Source organism: Pinus tabuliformis, chromosome X (genome assembly GCF_031772625.1).
Source record: "Pinus tabuliformis cultivar Carrire ecotype Pingquan chromosome X, CPIR1, whole genome shotgun sequence".
Classification (NCBI taxonomy): Eukaryota; Viridiplantae; Streptophyta; class Pinopsida; order Pinales; family Pinaceae; genus Pinus; species Pinus tabuliformis.
In genome coordinates, this window is record NC_142308.1 from 1,183,231,080 (window position 1) to 1,183,254,829 (window position 23,750).

Consider the following 23,750-nt stretch of genomic DNA (forward strand, 5'->3'; position numbering starts at 1 on the left):
CCAATAGTGAGGGAAAACTTTCACTATTAGATCCTTCTTAGGAAAACTTATCACAATTCAATGGTCAAACCAACAACGGGGGCAACCATCACTCACTACCATTGATGTCATCACTATATTCAAGGAAAACCACACCACCTAGAATTACTTGCTCGTGGTTCGTAAGCGTGCACTTTCACTATTAGAGGCCTCTTGGGCCATTGACTTGTTTCCTTACATTTGAGGAAGACGAGCTCTTAGCCAAGCAAAAACAATTTTAAGGCATACCATTAATTATTTTATTATTAATAGGGATAATAATAACTTAATATAAAGTTATAATTTAGTTAGTTTTTATGAAATAAGTGTTTTGATGCATATTATAAATTGAAACAAATGTCTTAATTTATATGACTACTCTAGTATTATATAAAATTAGTAAAAAATTGTTGGAAGTATAAGTTTGAGCTATGTATTTTTTTTTTTTTAATTTCAACATATTGTTTTTTAAAGTAAAATTTAAGTTTTGGTTATAGTTTGCTTGAAATTTGGTAGATATTCGTTAATTTTTTCTTAAAATTTGGTGATTTATTAAATTTTGGGTATTGATTTATCTATTTATAATTTGAGTGACTAAGAGATTTTTCAAAACATTGAATCTATCTGTGTATTTAAAAATACATTTTCAATTTTTTTTTTACAATTTAACTAAAAAAAGTTATAAACATCTTCAATTTATATTAAACTTGTTAGGATATTCCGACACATAGGAAATAGTTAAGTATAACTTGGTCTAGTATAGAGTTAGATAAAGTGTGTTTCTTTACTATGTACATTTTGTAACTTACAATCCGACGGTCACGATATGTAGTGATCCGACGGTTCATTCTCTCCTTGGTATTACCGACACTTGATCCATGGCTTAACACCCGATTGGTCCATGATCTCTATTTAAAGAGCATGGAGGGTCATTTGTAGGGTAACCGTCCATGAGAGAAACTTATCTAAATTTTCATTCTTTTATTAATAAATTGCCTGAAGTGGCCGCGTTGGCTCAGGCCATGGACTGTTTCCCTCTTTGAGGGTTTTAACCACGTCGAAAACACTAGTGTATTGATCTGTGATCTGTTTGTGAGCGGTGTCCTTTGGTGTTCTGTCTGAAGAACTTACCCTGTAAATTCCTACAAAACTAATCAACAATTTGTAACATAATATTTATATAATTTATATTAAATTTAATTGACAATTTAACTGTAAAATCTAGGAAGACATACATACTCTACCCCTACACCTGGTTCTGAACTTGTTACTTCTTAGAAAAAACACATACTCTTAACTATTAAAACCACTCAAACTGTAATACAACCCTTATATGTAATTAAAAAAATTACTTATAAATCCTAAATAACTTTAAATTTCTTATCTGCAATGAGTTCGGTGCATGATTCCCATCACCAGTCAAACATGTCCACGTTAAAATTGAACTTTATTGCAACGACCAAATACGTACATTAAAAAAGGAAACTGAAAACAAAAATGTTTCATTTCACAGGATCCTAAACTAAATACTGTTAGACACGCAACCGCACAGCTCACCGCAATTATTTGATTTTCGGCAGAACTGGCAGTTTTAAATATAAAATAGGGCGGGGTCCAGAAGTAACATAAAATAGGGTGGGGTCTGGATGCAACGTGTCCTTCCTATCATCCCATCTCCAGGGTTTCTCGGGACGCAAAATTCTGAGTATTTAGTTGGACGTCAAATTGGGGATTCAGCATTCGCATTCCTTTCGCGAAACTGGAGTGAAGGTTCAGTTCGCTTCCTTTCGGCTCGTTGGAGTCAGACGTGGCAGGTGAGCCACAAATGATTTTAATCTTGTTCAATTCATGATCTCGTCGGAGGGCTTTCCATGATATGGCATTTCATTTGAGCGTCGTTCATGGCATCATTTTTTGCTTGTTCAATTTGCAGTTTCAGACCTCTATTTGACGAATTAGGGTTAAAAAATAAAAAAATTGTCGGTCACAACCCAGGCTTGTCTATGATCTTATGAACACAAATCTTTCTGCAGTTTAATTTTTCACAGGAATTGTTGCAAGACGTATTTTCTTACCTGCATTTTCATTATTTGAAACCCTCGTTTAGGGAGATATCGTTAATTCGTGGACAGAGTCCACTCATCGTCGGCTACTGGCTTTTGCGAACCTTCATGTACAATTGTTCTCCGGCGGACATGTTATTTACGTTGTTCCCAAAACCGTCTGTTATCCCTTCAGGTTGTCACTGTCTGTTTACTGTCCTGCAAGCTGATATTCTCTCCACCGTCAAACAAAGGATTCCATCCACGACAGTACTCCCATCGATGGCTATGCCGCGCCTCCCGTGTAAATTCATTCAAATTCAATTGTGCGGCGTAGATTTAGAATAAAAATTTGAAAAATTGAACAAAGCAGGTTTCCTTCGTTGTTCTGTGTCATTCTTCCTGGCAACTTCTTCTGCATTTGAATTCTGAAACTCTTCGTCGCATTTTGTTGCCTCATCTTCTTGTTTTCGACCACAAGCTTCAGTGGGAATATTGCAGTAGAACAACCTTGCTCCTCGCCAAGTAATGAACAGAAATGCAGGTCTATTAGCTGCAGCGGCATTGTCTTGTGAATTATTTGTTCTATGAATATTCCAGAGCTATTTTCCTCCTCTATGGAAATCTCGTTGGCAAATTCCCATCTACTCGACATGTTTTGTAGAAATTCCTGTACTGAAATTCTATATTATAGTACAGAAAATTGCATGACTTATGACAAAACTAGAGAAAATGCTATGTTTTAAGTAATTTGGTAGCAAGTCATTTCAATTCTGGAGGCTATCAAACGATGAACGCGGTGTCATTTTTGTTCCGCAAATTAATGCCATTGATGCTCAGAGCATCGAATTGTTGGCAGTTTGTATGAGAAAAGGCTCTGGTATAGATCTTCGAGAATCAGAAGGGAAAGGAATCTTCTGCTTCGTTGGGTTGTTTCACCGACTGCACCATTTTTTTTTTCCTTATAAGTATGATAAACATGCAAAATTCCAGATATTTGTCGGTGTTGTCTGGACTGGTTCGTAAACTGTAAATGAAGGGGCATATTTGAAAAAGGGAAACAGCCCAATGAACTGAAAACCCAGAAATAAGCCCAATGACAATATTCTATCCTTAGAGCAATTTACTTCATTTTTCATATAAGCCCAACAATATTCAGATTAGCAATCACATCAGCATGATAGTAAAGTGCAGATAGAACATAAACGTAAACAGTAGAAGACAAGCCAAGACAAGAAGACACAAAATGTGGCACCAGCCAGGGACAAACCCCAATGTGGGGAAACCCTTGATCAATTCTTCTAATAATCTTCAATTGAGATTTATGACAGCAGCAGTAAGTACATCATTCTGCTAATGATGACTGATCTAAGATGCAGCTCTGACAACATTCAATAAGAGTGCTGTAGCATATCCCTTTTGGTAAATCATCAATCTAGTAGCCCTCCGTATAACACTGCTGCAACATTCCTCTGATTGCCTGCTCCTGCAATTTTGGTTAAGGCACGAAGGGCAGCCCTAAGTAGCCCTTGCTATGGTGCTATGGCCTGTGGCCTAGCACATAGCAATTCCTGTAGCAAATGTCCTCAAAACATCATCAACTGAATGCTCAAAGAATCTCATAGAAGTGCTATAGACTTCTTGCTGCAGTGCTGCAATTCTGGGACTGGTTAGGGCACCAATCACAGTGCCTAACAGCTCATCAAACTGGCCCAGAATTGCTTTCCCTTGCTGCGTCTGTCCTCCTATAAAATGCTGTCCCCCATGCTGCTCCTTTAAAGCAGATTCAAGCCCAACGTAAGGACTGTCCACCCTCCAGCAAGTCCTTCTAACCTTGGCCTCCAAGGTAAGGGCCTCGGCCTTCCAATCAGCAACTCGGACCCCTGAAACAGTCCTCAAATGACCTTGCTGATTAGGCCTTTCCTTGCTGAAGCAAGGGCTTGCTCTTGCTGTACCTAACCCTTCATTTGACTGTGGTTTCGGGCCTTTATATCACTGCAGATTTAGGGCTTTCTTAACAGTGAATAGGGCTTCTTTATGACAGCGTTTTAGGGCTTCTGTAGGCAGCATATAGGTCTTCCCTTGACTGCATCCTAGTCTCCTTCAGGATTGCGGATTAGGGCACCTTCAAGACTGTGATTAGGGCCTCTTCCTTGCTGCTAGTTAGGCCTCCTTAGACTGCGGCTAGGGCACCCTTAAATCTGCGGCTAAGTCTCTTTCTTACTGCGGCTAGGGTAAGGCTAGATCTCCCTCTAGGACAACATATTCTCCTTTAGATCTCTCCTTCCACCAAAACCCAAACAAGTGGAGAGAGATCACAAGAGATGTGTCTAAAAATGACTTGAATACCTCTTCTATTTATAATACAACGTTGAGGAAAGTTGGGGTAATTTGGTTGCTGGCCGACCTTGACAAATTGTCAAATAACATAAATAAATTCATATCTCCATGAATACATGTCGGAATTAGATGATCTTTAAACCAATCCTACACCTCTCGATGAGAAGAATCCAAGAAAAATATCAGCTGCCATAAATAAGACGATCCACATGGAGTTTGGCCCTAGTTGCCAATTTTAACACTCCCTCTCAACTAGGGAGAACTCCATCTGCTAATCTATCTGCCAGCTTGTACTATCTCTGCCGTCAATGCAATGCTCTGCACTGCTCTGTTCTGTTGAACCATGAAGAAGAAGAAGTGATCAAGAATGTATCATACCATTCTCTACTGACCCGAAGTCAGTACCATTTAAAGAGAGTGTCTCATACCACTCTTACTGATCCGAAATTAGTTCCAAATAAAGAGAGTGTCTCATACCGCTCTTACTGGTTCGAAATCAGTTCCAAATAAAGAGAGTGTCTCATACCACTCTTATTGATCCGAAATCAGTTTCAAATAAAGAGAGTGTCTCATACGACTCTTATTGACCCGAAGTCAGTTCTCATCCTAGCATAGGGAGTACGGTAGTACACGATGTGTCCATCGATAATACTATAGTCCCTATCCTCATTTCCTTGCTCTTTGGCCAGATGAGAGGTACTTCCCACAAGTCCCAAACTGCATGGGTAGGATGTCTCAGCAAGAGAATGATGAACCACTCATCCTGCCTACATGTCGCCATGGGGTATCCTAGGGGAAGGCTGAACCACTCACCTTATGACTGTGTCTCAGCAGGAGAAAGATGAACCACTCATCCTGCCTACATAGCAAACCACTAGGGGAAGGCTGGACCACTCATCTTGCCTACATAGCAAACCACTAGGGGAAGACTGAACCACTCACCCTATGGTTGCTCATTGCTCCAAGAAGTACCCCATGCCTCCCGGAGCTCCCAGAGCTCAATATCCGTATCATACAGGACCCTCCCAGAGCTCAATATCTATATCATACAGGACCCTCAGGAGGGGGTCTTTCCACGACTCCTAGTCATTCTCGGAAAGTCAAGAATTTGATCTTTCCCTGGGGCTTCGATAGAATATTGGCGACCTGCACATGAGTTCCAATGTGATGGAGCCTTATTTCTCCTCGCTGTACCATATCCCAGATAAAGTGGTACCTGATGTCTATGTGCTGGGAGCGATCATGAAATACGAGATTATTTGATAATCGAATCCCACATTGGTTGTCACAGAGGAACACAGTGGTATCCAACACGTGTCCAAACAGCTCACTGAAGAGCTTCCTCAACCATACAGCTTCATAGGAGGCCATACTCACAACTATGTATTCGGCATCAGCGGTGCTCGAAGCAACTGACTTGCTTCCTGCTCATCCAGGATATCGAAGCAGAACCCAAGGAGAACCAGCACCCAGAAGTGCTCTTGCGATCTTCCACACTGCCTGCCTAATCAACATTAGAATAATCATGCAGCTTCACAACTCCGGCAGTGTATCTTAGCTCATGAGTGATTGTGCCCCGAGGATATCTCATAAGATCCTTGGCACCAATCCAATGTGAGTGATGAGGCTCAGCCATATGTTGGCTTAACATGCTAACTGCAAAACATATATCCGGACAGGGGTTCACCAAGAACATCAATGCTATTATGAGTTTATGAAACTCATAGGCATTTCCCAATTCAGGTTCGGCAACACTACCGCATAACTTCTCAAAGTTAAGCTCCTTCGAGGTAGTCACAGGCTTGCAGTCCACCATTCCAAATTCGGAATCAAAGTCCCTCTTACTTTTGCAAATGAGAGGGTCTGTATCTATCAGAAAGAGGTTGTCCTCATAAGGTACCAGTATGAGAGGTCTATCATCCACAACCTTAAAGCAATGGTTTGGATCAGCTTAACTCCTAGTGAATCTCAGCTTCATCAGATAACTATCAATCCTCTCATACCAAGCTCGGGGTGCTTGCTTCAAACTATAGAGAGCTTTCTTCAACTTGCATACATGAGGTTGCCGATCATGAATCTCAAACCCCTCGGGTTGTTCCACATCTGTGATCTTGCTTTTTCCCTCGGTACATCTCAGACATGTACCTTCATGCTCTTCTTTGAATTCAGGCATCCCTGTCACCATCTGTCTCACATTGTGTAGGGCCTTACAATGAAGATGGACAAACCTCCGATACCATTGAAAAGATGTGTCACACGACATGGTCCCCAATGGATTTCCTGCAACTTGATACAAAGTGCCAACCCTGAACCCAAGAGTAAAAGCATCTTTAAAATTTCTTTTCCAAACACGTACTTTTCCATCGATGAATGCCACCTTCTAACCTTTGTCTTCCATTGCCGAAATGGACACCAGGTTCTTCTTGAGATCAGGTACATAAAGAACTTCTTGTAAATGAATCGAGTTACCCTGATCCAATTGAAGAGTAACATTCCCTACACCCTTTATGGGATAGGTGGCATCGTCTCCAAGAATAATCTCCAAGTTTGTTTCCTTCTCTCTCAGATTAGAGAGAGCTTCCTTGAATCCGGTGAAGTGCCTTGAAGCACCACTATCAATAAGCCAATTTCCCAAAGTGTCCAGAGTAGAGGTAGTGGAGAGGGCCGATATAAGATAATACTCCTTTTGCTTATCAGAAACAACATTTGATTCTTCATACCTGGAGTTCCTTACTTTCTTGGAGGGTTGACCATTTCCTTGATGTCCTGCATTCCTTTTTCCTTTGCCATAGTTCCTGTCATTCCTTCGATTGAAGTTGCCCCTGGAATGATTGTGATCATCATCATGTGATGTGTCCCTTCTATTTGGACATTCCCTTGCATAGTGGCCAAACTTATTGCAAGCAAAGCATATGCCTTTCCTTCCACCCTTAGATCCGGGCTTTCCATTGAAATGACCTTTAGACCTTGCATTGTTTCTCCTTTTGGCATGAGCGGAGAAAGTAGTAGGGTTGCCTCTATTAGAAGGCATTTCTTGCTCCATCATCTTGGTTTTTTCTTGAATGCATCTCGACATCAATTCTTCAAACCTTGGAATTCGATCATTATTGAGAATAGTGGTTCTAAATATATACCACTCGAGTGGGAGTCCTCCAAGGGTAGTGATAGTAAGTTCCCTGTCAGATATGATTTCTCCAATCGATAGAAGATCATTCTTGATCTCAGTGATCCTTAAGAAGTAGGATTGAATATCCTCGTCCTTGCCCTTATTAATATCCTTCAACTTGTTTTTGAGGAACAAAATTTGATTTGCATCACTAACCTTGAACATGCTTACCAATCTGTCGTAGATCTCCTTGGAGGTGTTTAGATTAGAGATGTAGGCCACCAGACGCTTGTCAATGGAATCTCTAATAATCTTCTTCGCTTTGACTTCACCCTTGGTGTATTTGTTCTTTGTAGCAACCGATGCATTTGATGGAGGCTCAAGGATTTTATCTTTCACATAATCCAACACTTCTTGTTCTTCCAATGTCAGATCAAGGGACATCTTCCATCCGTGATAGTCAAACTTTTCACGGAGCTTGCCTTCAGCCGGGAAGTGGGATGAGGAACCCATTGAGCCTTTTGTCCTTTTCAACTATCTTCGGTGATTGCTCTTTCACTCTTGCTTGAGCTTTGTCTTCACCTCAGCTCTGATACCATGATAATTTTAGGTATGTTCTATGCTTAGAGCAATTTACTTCATTTTTCATATAAGCCCAATGACAATATTTAGATTAGCAATCATGTCAGCATGATAGTAAAGTGCAGATAGAACATAAATGTAAACAGTAGAAGACAAGCCAAGACAAGAGGACACAAGATGTGGCACCAGCCAGGGACAAACCCCAATGTGGGGAAACCCTTGATCAATTCTTCTTATAATCTTCAATAGTTCAACAGAGAGAGATAGTACAAATATACAAATTTGAGATTTTATGACATCAACAGTAAGTCCATCATTTTGCTAATGATGACTGATCTAAGATGCAGCCCTGGCAACATTCAATAAGAGTGCTGTAACATATCCCTTTTGGTAGATCATCAATCTAGTAGTCCTCCATATAACACTGCTGCAACATTCCTCTGATTGCCTGCTCCTGCAATTTTGGTTAAGGCATAAAGGGCAGCCATAAGTAGCCCTTGCTATGATGCTATGGCCTGTGGCCTAGCACATAGCAATTCCTGTAGCAAATGTCCTCAAAACATCATCAACTGAATGCTCAAAGAATCTCTTAAAAGTGTTGTAGACTTCTTGCTGCACTGCTGCAATTCTGGGACTGGTTAGGGCACCAATCACAGTCCCTAATAGCTCATCAAACTGGCCCAGAATTGCTTTCCCTTGCAATAAGATGTTGCCCCCCATGCTGCTCCTTTAGAGCAGATTCAAGCTCAACGTAAGGATTGTCCACCCTCCAGCAAGTCCTCCTAACCTCGGCCTCCAAGGCAAGGGCCTCGGCCTTCCAATCAACAACTTGGACCCTTGAAATAGTCCTCAAATGACCTTGCTGAAGCAAGGGCTTCCTCTCGCTGTAGCTAACCCTTCATTTGACTGCGGTTTCAGGCCTCTATATCACTGCGGATTTAGGGCTTTCTTAACAGTGAACAAGGCTTCATTATGACAACGTTTTAGGGTTTTGGGATGGGGTCCCCTGGGTCAGTTTTGGGGCAAAAGCCCAAGTTTTGATATAAAAAGATGAAAAGTCTCCGCAAATTGTGATCGCGGAGCGTGTAGCTAGTTAAGAGTCAAAAAGGGTTTTTACTCTCGTTCATGTAAAGTTGAGTCGATTTTTGTGATCTACCCATGGTCCACGGACCATGGGATGGTATAAATAGGTGTGTCTTAGAGAGTCTAAGGCAAATATCGAAGTTTGTCTATGGGTACGAGTGAAGAAGTCTAGCGCATAGAAGTAAGTCTTAGAGGGGAAAAAGGCTCTGCAGCTGAGTGCGCAGAGGCCTAGAGTAGTGTCCGCAGCTGAGTGCGCGGACCCCTACAGTTGAGTGCGTAGAGGCCTAGAGTAGTGTCCGCAGCTGAGTGCGCGGACCCCTACAGCTGAGTGCGCGGACCCCTACAGCTGAGTGCGCAGAGGCCTAGAGTAGTGTCTGCAGCTGAGTGCGTGGACCCCTACAGCTGAGTGCGCAGGGAAGTATTGAGTCTGTAAATCTATATTGAAGATCAATAAAGAAGACTGTTGTAGAAATTCCTGTGTTTTATCTCTTTACTTCTGTTATGTATGATTGCGATATATGTTGTGATAAAATGATATCTTTATAAAATAATGATGTATTGATGCGCAAATTTACTTGATTCGTCCTTTATTTGAATGTAATTAATGTTAAGTGATTACGCGAAGATCATAACACTCTCTGTTAAAGTTATCAAACACTTATGCAGATCTGAGTAGATACTGATCTAAGGGTAATCTATGGTGTGCGTAAGTAGCTAATTTGCCTGTTCAGGGTCCACAAAATCCAATCGTAGACATTCGCGGAGGTCTAGAGGCCGATCGAGGGAAGATACAACGCTAAGCCTTAAGGGCTTAGAGATCTGCGAAGGCAGATCTAGGTCATAAAAAGACATCACACTGATCTTTGGATGTGGAAACTTGGTTCCAACATCCCCACATACTTTTTTGGGTGAAACTTCAATCCGTGCACCGCAAATTGATGTCGAAAGGGCCAGTAGTGTAGGGATTTGTTTGGCGCAACTAACTCTGAACCTGGGTTAGGACCCCCCAAGCCAACAAATGGCCAATGATGTGAGCACTCTGAAGAACATCGACCTCAACATTGTAGCGCTCCCCAACGAATATCTTCACGCACTGCAGACAGGTGTGACAACGGAATTGAGAGCGCGGGAGCAGTGCGCTCTCAGTTTAATCAGCGAGTACAGGGTGAACAATGAACAAATGTTCACCGAGAAGATGGAGGCTCTGAAAGAAAGAGATACAATCAAGGAGCAGAACGCCCAGTTGGCGGCAGCAGTTGTAGAGGCGTGCCGAACAGTGCCAGAGTTGCACATCCCTGAGGAAGCGCAACTAGAGGCCAAGATCTAGAAACTCACTGCGGGTGTCCGCGATGCTAAGGCAGAGGTGGCCAGAGTTCAGTTTGAACTCAACATGAAAATCATGGAGCTGGAACTCAAGTCAAAACCTTCCACTTTGCCTGAAGTCAGGGAACAACGCAAAGTTGTTGTCAAGGAAGGAATCGCTACTATGGATGACGTGATCGTTAATTGCATGACTTTATTCGAATAGGCCATGGAAATGGTGACGACCCTGCAGGAAGGTCCCACTGTGCAGATTTTGAATACAGAGATCCGTGAGCTCCAGTAGCAGTACGACGAAGTAAGGGCGACAACGCACTCCATTGCTATGACACAGTGCCTCGCCAAGTTACATGAGGCAAAGCAACTTCTTGCACAAGTGGAAGCAGCACAGAAAAAGGAAGTAGTTCTTAAGGCACAGTTGGGTCCCTGGCTGGACGAAGCCTACATAGTCTCGGCCAACATACAGGAAAAGTTGGCGAACTTGCAGCTTACACAGCAGAAGATCAAGCGAGCCGGCGAAGGATCAGCGACAAAGTAGCTGGTGGAACATGTGAAGCAGGCAGCCACGCAGAGCGTGACAGAAGTAGCAGTTGTGCAGGTGGAGTTGGGGGATCTTCGCTGTAAGATCACCATGCTAGCCGAGTGACTCGAGGGCGAGTCACGACCTTTGTGTTGGGGGCCTATTGGGATGGGATCCCCTGGGTCAGTTTTGGGGCAAAAGCCCAAGTTTTGATGTAAAAAGATAAAAAGTTTCCGCAAATTGTGATCGAGGAGCGCGTAGCTAGTTAAGAGTCAAAAAGGGTTTTTACCCTCGTTCATGTAAAGTTGAGTCGGTTTTTGAGATCTACCCATGGTCCGCAGATCATGGGATTGTATAAATAGGTGTGTCTTAGAGAGTCTAAGGCAGAGATCTAAGTTTGTCTATGGGTATGAGCGAAGAAGTCTAGCGCAGAGAAGTAAGTCTTAGAGGGGAAAAAGGCTCTACAACTGAGTGCGCAGAGGCCTAGAGTAGTGTCCGCAGTTGAGTGCGCGGACCCCTACAGCTGAGTGCGCAGGGAAGTATTGAGTCTGTAAATCTATATTGAAGATCAATAAAGAAGATTGTTGCAGAAATTCCTGTGTTTTATCTCTTTACTTCTGTTATGTATGATTGCGATATATGCTGTGATAAAATGATGTCTTTATAAAATAATGATGTATTGATGCACGAATTTACTTGATCCGTCTTATTATCTGAACGCAATTAATGTTAAGTGATTATGTGAAGATCATAACACTTTCTGTTAAAGTTATCGAACACTTAGGCAGATCTGAGTAGATACTGATATAAGGGTAATCTATGGTGCACGTAAGTAGCTAATTTGCCTATTCAGGGTCTGCAAAAGCTAGTTGTAGACCTTTGCGGAGGTCTAGAGGCCGATCAAGGGAAGATACAATGCTAAGCCTTCAGGGCTTAGAGATCTGCGCGAAGGCAAATCTAGGTCATAAAAAGACATCAACTGATCTATGGATGCGGAAACTTGGTTCTAACATCCCCCCGTATTGCTTCGGGTGAGACTTCAGTCCGCGCACTGGGGATTGATGCCGAAAGGGCCAATAGTGTAGGGATTTGTTTGGCGCAACTAACTTTGAACCTGGGTCGGGACCCCCTAAGCCAACATAGGGCTTCTGTAGGCAGCATATAGGTCCTCCTTTGACTGCGTCCTAGTCTCCTTCAGGATTGCGGATTAGGGCACCTTCAAGACTGTGATTAAGGCCTCTTCCTTGTTGCTAGTTAGGGCTTCTTAGACTGCGGCTAGGGCACCCTTAAATCTGTTGCCAAGTCTCTTTCTTACTGTGGCTAGGGTAAGGCTAGATCTCCCTCTAGGACAACGTATTCTCCTTTAGATCTCTCCTTCCACCAAAACCCAAACAAGTGGAGAGAGATCACAAGAGATGTGTCTAAAAATGACTTGAATACCTCTTCTATTTATAATACAACGTTGAGGATAAGTTGGGGTAATTTGGTTGCTGGCTGACCTTGACAAATTGTCAAATAACATAAATAAGTTCACATCTCCATGAATACATGTTGGAATCAGATGATCCTTAGATCAATCCTGCACCTCTCGATGAGAGGAATCCAAGAAAAATATCAGCTGCCATAAATAAGATGACCCACATGTAGTTTGGCCCTAGTTGCCAATTTTAACAACCACAGACTGACAGATTGAATGGGCACATTTTCTTTAGATAAGATGAATAGAGATTTTTGAAAGGCCCAAGCCAAACTACAACTGTCAAAGGTTGTCTTGCATTTTCAATGACAACAGAAAACAAAAATTAAAATGCAAGAGAGGCGTAGGAAATGCATAAATTATAAACTGATGAGCCTATCAGGCATTGCAGAAGTTTAAAAGGAATGGATACATCCATTTGAATTTCAGTCTGCAGGAAAAATAGAGAGAGAATGGAGCATTTTTTGTTGAGAATCATGACAATCAAATCTTACAAAAAAAAGAAATAGAAAATTGAAAAAATACAAGTTCGTACAATAAAATGCAGTGAATCCTGATTCCTATCCTTTGTGCATATTACAAACTGAATATGTCACATGTTTGTGAAAAAATCAGGTGTTATTGATGTTGGGACGAATTCCTACAAAATATAGTTTCAGAACTCAGAACTAACTTGATTACCTTCAAAGATTATTGGAGCAGTCTTAATAGCAGTCTCCCTCACATGTGACTATTACGTGCAAGCCTTGCTCAGAGATTTCACTATCTTCACTCTCAATTCTCTTGGGGTCTTATGCCTTGTGTTTGGAATGCTTAGAACCCTTTTGCACAAGGTCCTCTTTATGTTTGCCCAAAACTTTTGCTTGTTATTCCCTGCATGGAGATTGTTGGGGCCTTTCCCCCTTCTATCATTTGGGCACAAGTGTGCCTGTTGTCTTGCACGGATCTCCTTCGCATGAAAGTCACTCTTGGAGGTTGGAGGATCTGTTTGGTAGCCTAATCTAGAGCTCCCCCCTGAGCTCCCCCCTACAAGACTTTGCCTGGAGCTTTAGGAGGCCTGTTCTTTTGAAGTCCGTCGTGCACTGTGTAATATCCCTCAGGGAAAAAAACTTAGGCGTTGAAACTAGCACATGGCAGATTTCTATTTTAACTAGTTTCACAGTGCTCCTTCAATCTTTGCAAATAAATAAACAATATTGAATACAATAAACAATGTAGCCAGCATTTAATTCCACCAACAACTTATGTACATGAAACCAATCCAACCGTACACACTGGGTTTAAACCCACAGTCTTTCCAAAGTTCACACTACAGTTTAGATACACAACAATTGCTAAATTATCAGCAAACCCTATTAACCTACTACTCTTAGCCTGACCTTGCAACCAGCCTCAGTAATTGCTGTCTCCTTGCTGCCTCTGTCCAACCAGCCAAACTTTGTTGCCACAATCCATACCAAAGAGGTGTTCTGATGCTACAAAACACCTCAGAATCATCCTGCTGCCACAGATCCACACAGAGGTGATGCTGCTGCTCTCAAATCAGCTCTATGCTTCCTTAAGCAGCCCTCACTGTCCCAACCAGACCACAGGAGGGGCTGCTGTCACAAATTCGGCCAGGTCGTTGACCCAGGTATGTTCTCACATTCTCTGATCTGTCTCAAGATGTGCTGCTGCCCATGAGGAACCTCCCAGGATAGGTCTTAGCCCAGTAGGGCTTAAACAACCCTCGCTGTCACAGAATACACACCTTCAAGTGGGCTGCTACCTCAGTAGGGTTTCGCTGCTACAGAAAAGCTTCTCCAAGGTGGCCGCTGCCTCAGGTAGGGTCCCAGGAAAACTCTGCTGCCAAGATTTTCTTCCTTGAATCAATTTGCTGCCACAGAAAATTCCTTTAAGGGCATCACATGCCTCAGGGCTGTTTGCTGCCCAGGTTTGACTGTCGCTGTCCCTGGAAATGCCTTGGACAGGGTTTGCTGTCACAGATTTGCTCCTTTGTTGCCCAAACAAACCATGCCACAAAATTTCTCCCTTTATCGCCACAAACATGTGAATAATGCCTCAAAATGACATGCCAAACAGAATGAGGAGATAGGATTGGCTAGGGTGGAATCTTTCACCACCGAAACCAATCAGAAATAAGGGGTCTTAAAACCCTCCAAAAGGTTTACAAATCGGAAATATCAACAAACTGTGATGATAAAAATGATTATCGTCTCTCTTTTTTTTATAGATTCCCTTTGGGCTCTTCCCTCCTAATTTGAAATTGAGCTGCTAACAATTTTCCCTCCATTTACCCCAAATTTGGCTTTTATTACAAGTTTCCCTCCATTTACTCCAAATTATCTAATGTTACCCCATTAACATCAATTAATGGGTCTCCCCCTTTACAAAAGACTATAACCTACGGGGTTAGATAGTCTACTTTGTCCTCCTTGGGCCATTTAATTAGAAGAGGACATTACACACTGTTGCTTATGCTCTTCTGAGCAATATTTCATCCACTGTTTATTTGCTTGATGTTCCCTTGTGCAAAGATCACTTCCCAGAGTCGGTTATCTGAAAGTCTTCATGACTCCGTATCATAGAGATTGTGCACTATTTGTTTTGTTCTTTCTTGGACTTAAGTAGTTTTTGTATTATGCATTCTAGATCGTTTAAGGGGGAAATGTTTACTTGTATTTGCATGGATGTTTGTAATGTGCAGAGGATAGGATTTGATGCATTTTATTGTAAGAACCTGTCTCTCTTTTTTGCTTTTAGTTTCTATTTTTTTTTTTGAATTTGGCTCTTGCAGGCTTTTTCAACATCAAATGCTATGTTCTCTATCTAGTTTTCGAGTGGCTCAAGGTTCAAGTGGATGTGTCCATCCTTGTTAAATTTTCTCAGTGCTTGCTAAGCTTTCTGGTTTTTGTTTTCTGCATTTTAATGCTTCTGTTGCATTATAAGCTATATTTGAATTTTCAAAACAACTTTTGATGGTTTGAGTTTGGCATTGGCCTTTGGGGAATATTTATTCGTCTTACATAATTAAAACGTGTCCACCCATTGACATTTTATGGATCAGTCCAAATAACATCAACAGGAATTTCCTTCTAATCCGTGGAGATCTATATTGACATCATTTCTCATTAAAACCTACCAGTGTGTTGATGATCCAAACATGAATGGCATTATTTCATGGAAAAAAGATGACACCACATCCATCATTTGGAAGACTGCAGAAAGCGCCTATGATCTACTTCAATTTTTTTTTTTTTTTTTAACACCCAAGGACAAAAATAACATGTAATTTTTTTTCCTAAATTTATATAAAACAAAATTACCTTGTTGTGTACATAAAGACATTCAAAAAAGTGCTCTGTAGCTTGACTGACCAAACCACTCTGGGTACATATTAGTGAGCCAATTCAAAAATGAAAAATGTTTCTTGACTTAGAAGGACATAGATTACATCTTTTCAAAAGCAGGTTCTGAAAGCTGTCCACTATCACAAAACCTTTGAACTGTATCAACAAAAAAAAGCACTGTTCATGGCTTTAAGAAAACAAAAATACATCCTTGTAGAGGTCAGAGTGTGTAGTCTTTTCACTTTCTGGAGAGAATTTTATAGCCAAAGTCCATGAGAGAAACCATTTGTGTGTTCATCCTGAGAGTAAGACTGAAGCTAATTCAAGTAAGTAAGCAAGACCTGAAGTCTATCACCGTTACCGTACCCGTAGAGCTATGGAAGGAAGTCAAGAAAGCTAGTACTGATTAGAGCTAATAGGACTTTCTCTAGAGCTAGTAGTACCTTATGAGTAAGACGGCCGCTCAAGCTTCTCCCTCTCATCCATTCAGCTCGATCGCTAGTTGGAGGGGGACGGATGGTTGATTGACTGCTTCTTAGATGCCCTCCTCCCTGGTCCGCGTGAGCATTCATCGATAGGGGAAGGTGCGAAAGATGTGTGTAGCTTAAAGCCATAGACTTGGATGCTTGAAAATGAGACTCGTTCAAATACGCCTTGCCTCGCTCGCTTATATCCTTGGCTGGGCTGGGCTTGGCTCGAATCGGCTGTTCTTATCTCCTTGGCTCGAAGTCCCACCGCTACTTGACACGCCCAAGCTGGGGAACCTGTGTAGACCTAAGAAATCGTCTAAAAGGCCAATCAGATGGAAATGGTCCAAGTACCTTACTCCAGCTCCAATGCCTCTTTTAAAAGGCCATCAACTACTTTGTTCCTGTTGTATATATGAGACAAAGAAATGTGTGAGAAGGCTGTCATTTGTTGTTTATATCATCATTGAATGGCTGTAAAGTGAAATTTTTGGGTGTTATTTCATTTTGTAGTTAGTAGATAACCAGTAAAAAATCCCCAAAACTCTGGAACTGTGTTATACCATATTCCTTAGTGAATTGTAGGGTTAATTTGAAATGCATCAGTTCACAATGATTGTTAGTTTCTTGTCCTATCCTAGCTTTGGAAGCTATAGTGTGATTTGTGGAGAGATACAGGATTCCTCCCAATTCTTCTTTTGGGGTTGTGCTCTTGAATGACACCATCAAAGTATGCCCAAGGAATGTCCATATTGATGACTTTATTTGCCCCTTGTCTTTTCTGTTTTTCCTCAACCTGTAGATATGAATTTAGTATATCTAGGGACTGGATTGCACATTTGAGGTGAAGAGTCTCTTGTCCTTCAATTAGCTTCAGGTTTCTAGCTAGCCATATTCCCCATATTATATTGAGTGGAAGAGCTCTAAATTTCTTTGTTGTTTATATACTGAAGCCTAAAGGCTTCATTGCTTCCTCCTTACCAAACATTCCTTAACCCTGTCATGCGTCCAACCTTCTTTCAGACCTCTTTAACAAGTTAAGTCAGGAGTAAGTGATTGCGCTAAAGGCGCTCGACAGCCCAGTATACGGGAGATGTGTAGACGTAATATAAGAAAGTATGTAAACCTTTTTAAATGTCGGCTCAATATATTTGTAATAATTGAAATAAAAGTGTTGGCTCAACATGTTGTAATAATCAAATCAATATATGTATATATATGTTCTTGGAACATCAAGCAAATTTCAAATGAAGTGAAGGTGAGGATAAAGACAGGTCTGAAATTCATTTATGACAAGGCGGAATCTGCATTTCGGCTGTGGGATGCCTCTGCAAATTCTGGGATCGCCGAAAGTACAAGTAATGTTTGTTCTTCCATAACATTTTAAAAATGAATGTACTAATTAAAAAAAGAAAAAAAAACAATGACAAATATCTGAGATAAAAAAACTGTTGCTTTGTGTAATACCCTACGACTGCATTCACATCTCTTTAATCCTGGAAGTGAGCTGTATGCTTTGTGTAATACCCTATGACTGCATGTTGAGTATGATAGGGCTGTGTGAATGCTTGCAGTTGGAAATTGTTTGCAGATTCTGGGTTTGCAGATGTTTGCAGATTCCGCGTTTGCTACATTCCTTGGGATCGTTTTCCATATAAGGGTATGGAATCTTGTACCAGTTGCTCTGGATCGATCAAGCCTGTCCAAGGTTTCATTTTTTGTCCATTGATACAGTCAATAACAAGTGTTGATCGCTTCTCAGTCAAATGATAGTATGTGCACACCTTTCTTCTTTCTTTGTTGTCATCATAAATCTGCCAGAAAATGAAACTTGCACTAATAATTGTTGAAATAGTTCAAGGAAAGGTGTTACTAGGCATTTATCCCTTTTAGCCTTGTAGACACATTAATTACTTTTGTCTTGGTGACATTTATGAGTTATATTAATGTCATGGGTGGAAAAGATACTTAGAAGTGTTGTACCATGTGCTTTTCTAATATTAAAGTCACTTGTATTTTATAAAGTGGCTTTATGTGTAAAAGTACCAAGTGTACTTTTCAAATATTAAAGTGAGTTGAAAAAACACTTTGAGAAAAATAGAAAAATGTACACAACTTGAAAAAGGTACTCGGAGGCTTTTAAGTAATGGGGCCAATTTGTGAGGGGGGTCAATTGGGAGAGTTAATCTCAACCACACATCTTGAGATATGGAGGTTAAATCTCATCCATTGGATCTTAGGTTTATGGATTCAATCTTTTCTAAGAGACAAAAAGAGAAAATAGAGACTCATTCTTAACTTCACATTTGAGAGAGTATGAGGAGAAGAGGAGAGGAGAAACTTAGTGAGAAAAGGAGAAATTGCAGCAAGGAGGCTCGAATTTCTAGGAGAGGGACAGTCAACCAGCAACACAAAATTCGAGGAAGAGAGCATTTACAACAGGGACAAAAATTGAGGCAAGGAAACACGAGTTTTAGGGGCTGTTCAACACAAATTTCGAGAAGGGATCTTGCCGCTGTCAGGCCTGAAATTCAAGGCATGAATTTTATGACAGTAGCCTCTTGCGCATTTTTCGAGGCAACATATCAACACAAAAATTGAGGCAGTCTGCCTCACCTTCAGCACAGAAATTGAGACAACTTCAACACAATTTTCGATGCAAATTTCTGGGCATGAAAAATTTGTGAATTCTGAAAATTATCAGAGGGCACAAATTGCCAGACTTGCATTTAATGCTTCAGCTGCTAAGGGAGATAAGTATTGTGATTTATTTATGTACATAGGCTAATTATCTCAATCAATGAAATACTCCTTTGAAGACAGGTTTTCCCCAAGAGGCTGTGGGGTTTTTCCGGGATCACCTTGACAAAAAATGAGTGTCTCACATGCTTGAATGCTTGCGTAAATTTTGCTTTAATTTTAGTTGATAGGGAAATTGAAAAATAGTAGAAGTACTCTTTGAATGTTTTCAATTAATGCATTCTGAAATGTATATCAGCATGAGAAAACATGTGGGTTGGGCCAAATAAACACATGCAAACTTGTAAACTGGGGTAAGGGCACAGATCATTAATTTTCTACATGGTATCAGAGCGCCAATTTGAGCTAAGTTGAGGCTTAAATCTTCATTTTTAGTTCGCTGATAAAGAGGGAACAAGCTACCAACGTCTTCAAACAGTGAACTATACCTTTGAAACTTTGCGCAAAACCCAAAGACTTCAGCAATTTAGAGGGAAGTTGGTTCTAGCTTCCAGATTTGCTTCATTTTGTTGGTTGTGGGGTCATGGCTACTGGGTTGAGAGTAGAGGAGAAATTGATGGAGACTGAAAACTTTGGCCCATAGAAGGAGAGGATTATACTTTTATTGGAGGAAGTGGAAGTGTGGGATGTTGTTGAAGCAACTGTGCAAGCACCCATTGATCCGGTTCAGTTGGTCGAGTTCAACAAGAAGAACGTGAAGGCAAAGAGGATCCTACTAGATGTCATCAAGGACCATCTATTCCCTCATGTTTCAGGGATGAGATATGCATATCAGATGTGGGAGTTCTTGGTCTCTTTTCACCAGAGTTCTAATGAGAACAGGAAGATGGTGTTGAGACAAAAATGACAAAAACTACGCAACACCAAGATGACCAAGATTGACAGTGTGACATCTTTCCTCACCAGAGTTTCACAGGGGAAGGATGAGTTAGTTGTTATTGGAAAGATTGTTCCAGAGGAGCAATTGATTCAGATTGCTTTAGAGGGGTACACCAAGAAGTGGGATAGTTTTATCCACAACGTGGTGGATAGAGAGCACTTTCCTGGTTGGAGGAAGATGTGGGATGATTTCATCAAGGAGGAGATCAGGAGGAGTATGAAAAATGGTAGCAAGAGTGATGGGGGAGGTGAAGAGGAGAATGTTGCTCTTGCAGCAAAGGGCAAGAAAGGAATGAAGATCAAGAAGGGGTTCTAGTGGAGCAAAGTAGGATAAGGTGAAGCAGAAGGCTAAGGAGAAGGACATGAGGAAAGTGAAATGCTTTGCTTGTGGGAAGACGGGTCACTATGCTGTTCAGTGTCCCAACAAGAAGGGTAAGAAGAAACAAGGAGTTGCAACTTCAAAAAATGGGGATGATTTTGCGGTTATGTTTGATTCAGAGTGTGCTTTAGTGGTGAGTTTAGCCACTCATGTCACATCTTCCCCTGCATGGTTCATAGATAGTGGAGCATCCTACCATATGACCGGAGTTAGAGAGTACTTCACGAGCCCTTCTGGAAGATTACATTGACTTGGAGGTTGTGCTTGGCGACAAATCCAAAATCAAGGCGAACAGGTATGGGGACAATTTCATTTCAGAGGGAGTCATCACCTCCTCTGAAGGTGACATATGTTCTTTATGTTCTAGGGTTGAATGAGAGTCTAATATTAGTTTCTAGCTTGGAGGATAGGGGGGTATGATGTACTGTTCCAGAAGGGACAAGTGTTGATATATCCTAGAGGATCCAGTATCGAGTCTGCTCGTGTGATTGGAGCTTGCAGTGGGAGACTATACAGAGTCATGTTTCAGCCTCTTCGAGCTATGGTAGCGCAAACCAATAATAGTGATTTATGTGAGCTGTGGCACAGGAGGATGACCCACTTGCACCATGGAGCTTTCAGGATGTTAAGGGAGATGGTTATCGGGTTGCCAAATTTTAGCACTGAGCATCATGATGTGTGCAGGGGGTGTGCTTTGGGAAAGTACACCAAGACACCTTTCTAGAGCAGTGACAACAGAGCTGTAGGTATCCTTGATTTGATTCATTCTGATGTATGTGGTCCTATGTCCCATGTCTCATTGATTGGATATGAGTACTATGTGACATTCATTGATCACCACTCGAGGAGGACCTAAATTTACTTTTTGAAGACCAAGAATGAGGTCTTTCGGCGATTCCAAGAGTTTAAGGCTCTTGTGGAGAGCCAGACAGGGATGAAGATTAGGGTGTTGAGATCAGACAATGGGGGTGAGTACACTTTAGAAGAGATGAGAGATTTTTGTGAGAGTGTTGGCATCAAGAGGGAGCTCATTGTGCATTATAACCCTCAATAGAATGTGTTGGCAGAGAGGAATAACAAGACCATTGTGGGTGCAGTTAGAGTGATGATACATGTTCAAAGTTCACCTTTCTTCTTGTGGGCCGAGGCGTGTAACACTGCTATTTATTTGCGGAACAAGAGCCCACACAGAGTCTTGGGGAGCAAGACTCTTGAGGAGATATATACTGGCAAGAAGTTGGAAGTTGGGCACATCAAGATATTTGGTGTCGTACGTATTCACACGTCCTTGAAGAGAAGAGGATGAAGTTGGAACCCACAACATAGAGGGGTATCCTAATGGGCTTCAGTGAGACCAGCAGAGCCTACCGCATATATCTTCCTGCACAGAGGAAGATTGTCCTGAGGAGGGATGTGACATTTGAGGAGGAGAGGGCTTTGAGGAGGTCTCGGGAGGTTGATCAGGTAGAGCAACAGGCTCCTCAGCAGGAGGTCACACCACAGGTTTCAGGTGCATCAGGTGGTACATCAGGACCATGAGGTTCACGTTCTTTAGAGGTGACAAGTTCATATGGTATAGTTTCGCCTGGCATAGGCTCACCTAGTGCAGGTTCATCAGGCACAGTATCTTAGAGTTCAGGATCTCCTTTGGTTATTTCAGAGCCTTCCTCGCCAAGAGGAGAGGCACTAGTTGAGGATTTTCCCATACCACCACAAGAGACTACTACAGGGAAGAGGAAGCCAAGATGGCTTTGGGAGACCTTGAAGGAGGCTCAGGAGGCAGTGGGGAGACCCAAGTGGTCAGTGAGGGAGAGTAGACCGCTAGAGAGGTTGGGTGGCTTTGTGGCAGATGTTGTGGAGATAGAGCCAACTAGTTTTGAGGAGGCCGCTAGACAACAGATTTGGAGGGATGCCATGGTCGAGGAGTATGCCTCTATCACGAAGAATGATGTGTGGGAGGTAGTGCCACGTCTTGATGGAAAGTCGATTGTGACTTCCAGGTGGCTCTACAAGGTCAAACACGTTGCAGATGGCAGCGTTGAGAAGTTCAAAGCTTGATTTGTGGCGTGGGGGTTCTCACAGGTAGAGGGAGTTGACTACGAGGAGACCTTTGCGCTTGTTGCTCGTTATACTTCCATTAGAGCAGATGGGTTGGTGGATTCATCAGATTGAGGTGAAGACCACCTTTATCAATGGTTTTATATAGGAGGAGGTGTACATTGAGCAACCTGAGGGCTTTGAGTTGCATGGGAGGGAGTCTCATGTATGTAGGCTGGAGAAAGCCTTGTATGGATTGAAGCAGGCACTGAGGGCATGGTATGAGAGGATTGATGCCTACTTGCAGCAGATGGGTTTCCAAAAGAGTGACGCAGATTCGAACCTATACTTTATCCTTGTAGGTGACGATCCACCCATTCTGGTACTGTATGTGGATGACTTGTGTATTACGGGGAAGGACAATCTCATCCAGCACTGCAAGAGAGATCTTGCTTCAGAGTTTGATATGACTGATATGGGGCTGATACATTACTTTTGGGGTGGAGGTTTGGCAGGAGGATGGGCACATTTTTGTGGGCAGGGCAGGTATGCGAGAGATATCTTGAGGAGATTTCGTATGGATGGTTGCAGGACTATGGCTACTCCTATGATCACCAACTCGAAGAAGCTTCCTGATGCTGATTCTGAGTTGGTGGATCCCACCTTGTATTGTTAGTTGATCGGGTCATTGATGTATCCGGTCAACACTAGACCAGATATTTGTTTTGTAGTCAACTCATTGAGTCAGTTTATGATGGAGCCTTGGAGAGTACACTAGGTGGCTACAAAACATGTGTTGAGGTACTTACAGGGCACAATGGATTATGGGTTGGACTATGTTAGATGTAATGGGGTCAGATTGATTGTTTGCACAAACTCAGATTGGGCTGGCAGTGTAAGTGACCGGAAGAGCACTTCCGGATGTTGTTTTTCATTGGGCTCGACAGTTGTGTCATGGCTCAGTGAAGCATAAAAACTGTTACTGAAGCATGAAAACTGATAGCTTGGAGTCTTGAATGTAAAAATACACAAGTGGTATTATTTTAATAATAATTTATTATATATATAAAAATGTATAAGTGATGAATGTTACAATGAGGACCCGCATATATATACCTAAGCAGGTGGCCTTTCGTGACTGGGCATGTCTTTTAGACATGCCTTTTCACTTAACTTGATAACTATTTAACATAATAAATATTTGATTATTTAATATTTACATTTATTTTATTTATTTACTTGTTATGACTTATATTCATAACATAGCCTCTTCCTTCAGAAGCTTTGTCCTCAAAGCTTTAATGTTGTTTTTTTTTTTTCACTTAGTGTCTGTCACTCAATGTATATAATCTGGCAAGCGTCTCGTCATGTAGAATCTATAATATTGTCT

General features: G+C 41.6%; 1 protein-coding gene across 2 annotated transcripts in view; it reads left to right on the forward strand.

Annotated features, from left to right (window-relative positions):
- The first annotated feature begins 1,649 nt into the window (after positions 1-1,649).
- LOC149144169 (F-box/RNI-like superfamily protein) overlaps positions 1,650-23,750 on the forward strand; it is a 334,943-nt gene continuing 312,842 nt past the window's right edge. Inside the window, exon 1 of one of the 2 annotated variants that reach the window (XM_089450095.1) lies at positions 1,650-1,832. In XM_089450095.1, coding sequence (XP_089306221.1) covers positions 1,665-1,832 — 168 coding nt within the window. In that variant the 5' untranslated portion in view covers positions 1,650-1,664. The remainder of the gene's footprint in view (positions 1,833-23,750) is intronic. The other variant, XM_089450093.1, reaches the window with a different exon arrangement.